This window comes from Lipotes vexillifer, unplaced genomic scaffold, assembly GCF_000442215.2.
Source record: "Lipotes vexillifer unplaced genomic scaffold, Lipotes_vexillifer_v1.1 scaffold394, whole genome shotgun sequence".
Taxonomy (NCBI): Eukaryota; Metazoa; Chordata; class Mammalia; order Artiodactyla; family Lipotidae; genus Lipotes; species Lipotes vexillifer.
The window spans coordinates 1632279-1638451 of record NW_006791731.1 but is presented as its reverse complement, the minus strand read 5'-3'; the positions used below and the strand labels follow the sequence as shown (position 1 = coordinate 1638451).

Sequence of the window (6173 nt, the reverse complement as noted above, 5' to 3'; positions counted from 1 at the left end):
CCCCGCCCCCTCAGCAGCCCCTGCCCCCGCCCCCCACCCTGGAGTCGGCGCCCCCCAGCCTAGGGGAGCCCGGGGAGCCCGCTGCCCACCCGGGGCCCAGCACGGGGGCCGGGGCGAAGAATGAGAACGTCTCCACCTTGTCCGCGAGCTCCCTGGAGGTAAGGGCAGCCTTGGGGGCTAGTGGACAAGGGACAGGTGCGTTGTGGGCACTGTGGGTTTGGGCGGTGGCTCCACAGGTGGGGCTGGCAGCCAGCCTCAAGAGCCCAGGCCTGGGAAGCCCCGGGGGCCGGCATCACCCCTGTTGGAATGAGTCCTGTTGGCAGGAAGGGAACCTGAGGCCTACGTAGGGAAGGGCTTGCCTTCCCTTCCCCTTCCCTTCCCTTCCCCTTCCCCTTCCCCTTCCCCTGCGGGCCAGTGGCAGGGCTCTGCCTGGAGGGGGCAGCATCTACCTGTCCTCCAGCCACACTCCCCCGCACCACCAGGCCTGCTGGGCCACCATGACTGGCAGCTTGCGCCTGTGCTGAAATGGCCACTTGTCAGGCGGTCGCCCTCGGTGGTGGTCTCACCCGTCACTTAAGGGCTCGAGCTTTCGGCCTGGACACTGAGCTAGGCTCGAGGCGGCCTGAGTCTAGTTCCTTCCGTGGTTGGGCCTCAGCAGCAGCAAGGCTCTCTTAGACCAACCTAAAACCTGCAGTTGACCCCCGAGCCCTGCTCAGCCTGTAGGACAGGGGCTCAGAGATGGCAGGGGTGGGGAACAGCCAGGCCCAGCACCCTCGGGGAGCCCCACCCTCCCCAGGCTGGGCTCCCACTTCCCGGCTCATGGCCTCTGGTGAATGCAGCCCCGGGTGCCAGCTCTGTGGCCGGCCAGCAGTGCCACGGCCCTGCGTCCAGGTCTCCTTGTGCCTGGGAGCGTGTCCTGGGCCGCCTGAGCTGGACACCCTTGCCCAGCCCTGGCACTGGCCTCAGGGTGGCACAGAAGGTGGGTGAGGGCTCGCCTACAGGGTGCCCCTGCCTTCTGGGTCCTTGGGCTTCTGTTTCCTTACGTCCAGTGGCCCTTTTTTCTATCCACCCTCTTCCTCCAGGGCCCCCGGCTGGGCTCCCAGTGTCTCCAGGCAGGGTTGGCCTACAGGGGGCTTGGGCACTGAGCCCGACAGCTTCAGTGTAGTCAGAGGTGTGTCTGCCAGGACCAAGGGTGGGCAGGGGTGAGGGGGTCCCTGGCCTCCCTCATCCTCAGGCAGGAGCTTGTGGTCTCGGGGATTTGGGGGAACTGCTTGCGAACGTGCACAAACCCCTTCTCCCCACAGAGGCGGAAATCGCGCTATGCGGAACTGGACTTTGAGGTGGGCCCTGGCGTCCCCTGTCCCAGTTACCTGGGCCCAGGCCTTCCAACAGGCAGGGAGGGGCTGGGGAGGAGGACCCTGCCCTGACCGGGAGGCCAGTCCCCAGGAGCCGACGCTGGGCGGGGGCGGGGCAGGGCAGCCCCTCTCCCGGCTCAGGACCGCCGCTCCTCCCCCCACTGCAGAAGATCATGCACACCCGGAAGCGGCACCAGGACATGTTCCAGGACCTGAACCGGAAGTTGCAGCACGTGGAGAAGGACAAGGATGCGCCGCTGGGCCCGGACAGCAAGGTCTGGAGGGCGGGGCTGGGGGCGGGGCGGGGTCTCAGGGGCGGAGCCTGGGCGGGGCTGTGGGACAGCCCTTAGGTAAGCTCTTCTCTCCTTCCTCCGGCCCTATTCCGTTCATTCATTTGTTCCTTCACTCAACCTTTCCCAAGGACTGGCCTGACCCAGCCCATGCTGGACCCTAGAGGGACAGGGCAGGTGGATGGGTCTGTCCCAGGGGCCATCTAGAAGCTGGGTTGTGGCTGGGCTGGGGGAGCCTGGGTAAGCTGGACTCAGAGCCAAGCGAGGGGTGCTGGGTGGGAAGCGGCCTCCAGCTGCCCTTCCCTGCAGGCCAGCCCGACTCACCCAACGGCAGGGGTCGCAACCCTCACGCGGTCCAGTAAAGGCTCTGCGCCCGCGCTCACCCGTCTGTGCCGGGGTCTCCTTGCCGCCCGCACCTACCTGTCTGGTCCCTTCCTCACTATCCGCCTTCTTTTCTCCACTCCCCGTCTGTCCTGCTCTGTGTCTCTACGTCGGGGCCCTCACCCCTTCCACTGCCCGCCGGCCAGCAGCCAGAAAAGCAGCAGACGCCCAACAAGCGGCCCTGGGAGAGCCTCCGAAAAGCGCACGGGCCACCCGCGTGGGTGAAGAAAGAGCTGGAGCCGCTGCCGCCGTCGCCGCTAGAGCTGCGGAGCGTGGAGTGGGAGAAGTCGGGCGCCACCATCCCGCTGGTGGGTCAGGACATCATCGACCTCCAGACCGAGGTCTGAGTGGGCGGGCGGCGGCCACGCACCGGGCCACGGAGGAGGGATGCTGCTCTGCCCGCTTCTACCACAGGACGGGCACAGACACGCTCATGGGCGGCGGGCAAGGCCCGCGCCCCGGCCTCAGGGCGCTCGGACGGCGGCCAGGCAGAGGCCCGCAGTGCTGGGACCAGAGCCAGACGGGACAGGAGGTGGCGGCCCCGGTGGGCACAGGGCTCCAGAGGCCCGAAGGTGCCTCAGACTCTGCCCTCCTCCGGCCCAGCCCCGGCGGGCGGGCAGGCCGCCGTGGACAATGGCCAGGCCGGGTGTGGCCAGCATCCCTGGGATGCCCACCTGAGCTGCTGCAGCAGAGGACCAGCCTGCTTGGCCTGGCCAGCCTGGCACCGTTTTTTAGAACCCCCCACCCCTCGGGAAGCAGCCAGCACCCCCGCACCCTTCCAGGGCCCAGGGGCCCCTCCCCAGACCCAGGCGGAGAGCACAGCCCTCCCACCTACACCACCCCAGGGGCAGGACCAGAAGCCCACTCCGGGAAGAAGCAGGGGTGGGGAATCTATTTTTTCTCTCCTTTTCTTTTCTTCAATAAAAAGAATTAAAAACCCACGTCCTCACTGTGTGGCCCTCCTCTGTGCAGCACACAAGCCAGCACCCTGGCGGGCTGGGGGTGGTCTTTGCTGACCTCGGTCCCTGGGTCCGGGGGGGCTGGGGAGGCCTAGTGGGCACCGCGGCCCGCCTGCGGTCAGGCCCGTTTCTGAGCCTGAGCTCTGAAATCCTCGCCCAGAGAGTGCATGTGCGGGGTCCCGCATCTCCTCCGTGCTTCCAGCAGGGGGCAGCCGGAGCTGCCGCAGGGAGCTGGCTGGGGAACTGCCAGGCTGGGGGGTGGAGGGCGGCTATGCAGATCCCCTCCCCTCAGGCTGTGCACCCCACCCCGGGAAGCCCCAGGGCCTCAGCCGCCAGACAGAACCCCTGGGCCCCGAGAGGCAACAGACAGAGGCCGCCTGTCCAAAGAGGAGGTGTGCAGGCGGGCCATTTGGAGGCCCAGCACCCCGAGATTATGGGCCCCCAACCGTGTGATCCAAGATGAAACCGATGGCAGGCCCAGCAGAAAGGCCGGGGGCACTGCCTGGCACGGGGTTCCCATGGCGGCCTTGATCTCCCCATTCAGGGCTCAGCTATCTCACGGGGCGGGCGTGGATGCGCCTGTGACCCACCCCCCATCCAGAGTCCTCACCAGCAGGTGGAGATGGGATGGGGGAGGGGCTTGCTGGGTGCTGCCTCCTGTGTGAGTGACCGCAGTGACCGTGGGTGATCACGAATGACCGAGGATGGAGAGAGACACTGGTGACCACACATGCCTGGGAGGGGCTGAGCGACCGTGACCGTGAGTGACCACAAGTGGCCTACAGGAGTGGACAACAGCGAGGGAGGGAAGCGTGGCCACAGCAGCAGCGGCAGGAGGATGTGATGCTAAGCCCTCCAGTCACACGCGGCCAGCCCTCGGGAACCAGCGCTTCACGAGGGCACATAGTGTCTGAGTCCGATTCTCGACACTTCAAAAAGCCCAAATTGGTGAGATTTGGCAGCAAGACCTGACCCAAAGTGAAGCTCGTTATAGCTCATTTGAACCACTAAATGCACGTATGCACATTTCAGCACGTTCCCCCTGGGGTGTTCAGTGAAATCTCACACACGCGCTGTACTAGCTCTAAACCCAGAGAGTCCCAAATTCCAAGCCCATCTGGCCTGGGGTACTCAGATGAGGGCTGTGGCCTGTGCTGGCTTCCTCATCCTCTGGCTGTTACAGAAGGAAGCCAGAGGGTACCTAGGAGCAGAGGGTCCAGGTGGACGATGTCCCGAGCCCCCAGCGACGCTCCCTGCTAAGGTAGCACAGCACCAGGCCAGGGTCTGGAAGGCTGGCTTTCTGCAGAGGGCTCACCACCGTCCTTGTGGAGTGACCAGCACGAGGTCTTGCCAGCTCCCTGACCTCCTTTGCCCTGTTCATGCCCAGCACCACATGCAAAAGAAAAACTGAAAGAAAAACAAAAAAGACAAGATGCACCCAAACCACACACTCCCTGCCTACAAAAGGAGTGACTCAGGTGGTGTGAACCGCTGGTGTCAGGGCTTTGGCGTGGGACCAGGCTCAGGATTTAGTGAGAGGCCAGGCTCAGGGGTCAGTATGTGACCAGGGTCAGGGCTCAGCGTGGAACAAAAGTCAGGCTCAGAGTGTGACCAGGGTCAGGGCTCAGCATGGAACAAAAGTCAGGGTCAGCATGTGACCAGGGTCAGGGCTCAGCGTGGAACAAAAGTCAGGCTCAGAGTGTGACCAGGGTCAGGGCTCAGCATGGAACAAAAGTCAGGGTCAGCATGTGACCAGGGTCAGGGCTCAGCGTGGAACAAAAGTCAGGCTCAGAGTGTGACCAGGGTCAGGGCTCAGCATGGAACAAAAGTCAGGGTCAGCATGTGACCAGGGTCAGGGCTCAGCGTGGAACAAAAGTCAGGCTCAGAGTGTGACCAGGGTCAGGGCTCAGCATGGAACAAAAGTCAGGGTCAGCATGTGACCAGGGTCAGGGCTCAGAGTGGGACCAGGGTCAGGGCTCAGGGTGTGACCAGGTCAGAATCATCCTGTGACCAGACTCCAATTTCCCCTGCATCCTAGGTCCTCTTTGCAAGAAGGCTGTGTCTTTCTGAGACAGGCCACACACTTTGTTCTGCCTGGGCCCCACGTTCACAGCAGTTCAATGCTCTGTGACAGCCTGGCATGGTGACCAGTCACAGAAGTTGCTGTCTGCTCTCTTGCTCTCACTGCAAGAAGTCTGCCAGGGATGTTCCCACAAGACTTGCCAAAACCCTCGTGCCCTGCCTCGGGTCCTCGATCACCTTCTGGTGGTGAGCCCTGTGCTGGGCAGCATTTGGGGCCAGAGACAGTGAGGTGCTCAAAGCTGGGGCAGGGACCACTGCAGGTTGTATTCATCCAGCTGTTCAGACTGCTGGGCTCCCGACGCGGGACAAGCGCATTGGTCCTGATGGATCTGCAGATGAGAAAAGCTGAAACTCATGGCGGCGAGGGGATGCTGCCGGTGCTTCACGTGTAGTGAGGGTGGGACTGCGTCTGAACCCAGCTCTCCTGGCTCTAAGTCCTGGATCCTCCCCTCAACGGGTAGATTACCCAAGGGCAGCCACGCCACCTGTCACTGGTGAAGCTGAGAACACGTCCTCTGCTACCCTTCATCTGCCATCAGCAGCACCACCATGCCCAAGGCGGGGGTGCTGAGTGTGGTGTGGTTACCATGATGAGCAGGGACATGTGCAGCCCAGGGTGGTGGTAACAGTTCTGTGGATGGAGCTGCAGGTCTTGGTGGTCATGATGGTGGTGGTGATGCTGCTGATGGTGGTAGTGGTGGTGATGGTGGTGATGGTGGTGGTGGTGATGGTGGTGGTGGTGGTGGTGGTGATGATGGTGGTGATAGTGACGGTGGTGATGGTGGTGGTGATGGTGATGGTGATGGTGGTGGTGATGGTGGTGATGGTGATGGTGATGGTGGTGGTGATGGTGGTGGTGGTGGTGGTGATGGTGGTGGTCGTGATGCTGGTGCTGGTGCTGGTGCTGGTGGAGCTGCAGATGGAAGTAGTGATGGTGCTGGAGAGTGATTTTGGTGATGATTATGCCTAAGATGGCAGCCACCATGATCTATGTTGCTGATGGTGAGGCTTCTGGGATTGAAAATAGGATCTCACCAGGTCACCTTGTCTCCAATGCCCACAGACTGGGAGCATGTGGAGGGTGAATGGGTTGATATATGGAAGGA

At 63.0% G+C, this 6173-nt stretch overlaps 1 protein-coding gene across 1 annotated transcript in view; it reads left to right on the top strand.

The window, feature by feature from the left end:
• The window catches only part of ADGRB1 (adhesion G protein-coupled receptor B1), a 73610-nt gene extending 71237 nt beyond the window's left edge, over nt 1-2373 (top strand). Inside the window, exons 29-32 of the mRNA XM_007464624.1 lie at nt 1-158; nt 1305-1340; nt 1523-1630; nt 2176-2373. Of these exons, the coding sequence (XP_007464686.1) occupies nt 1-158; nt 1305-1340; nt 1523-1630; nt 2176-2373 (500 nt within the window). The remainder of the gene's footprint in view (nt 159-1304; nt 1341-1522; nt 1631-2175) is intronic.
• Nucleotides 2374-6173: the final 3800 nt, after the last annotated feature.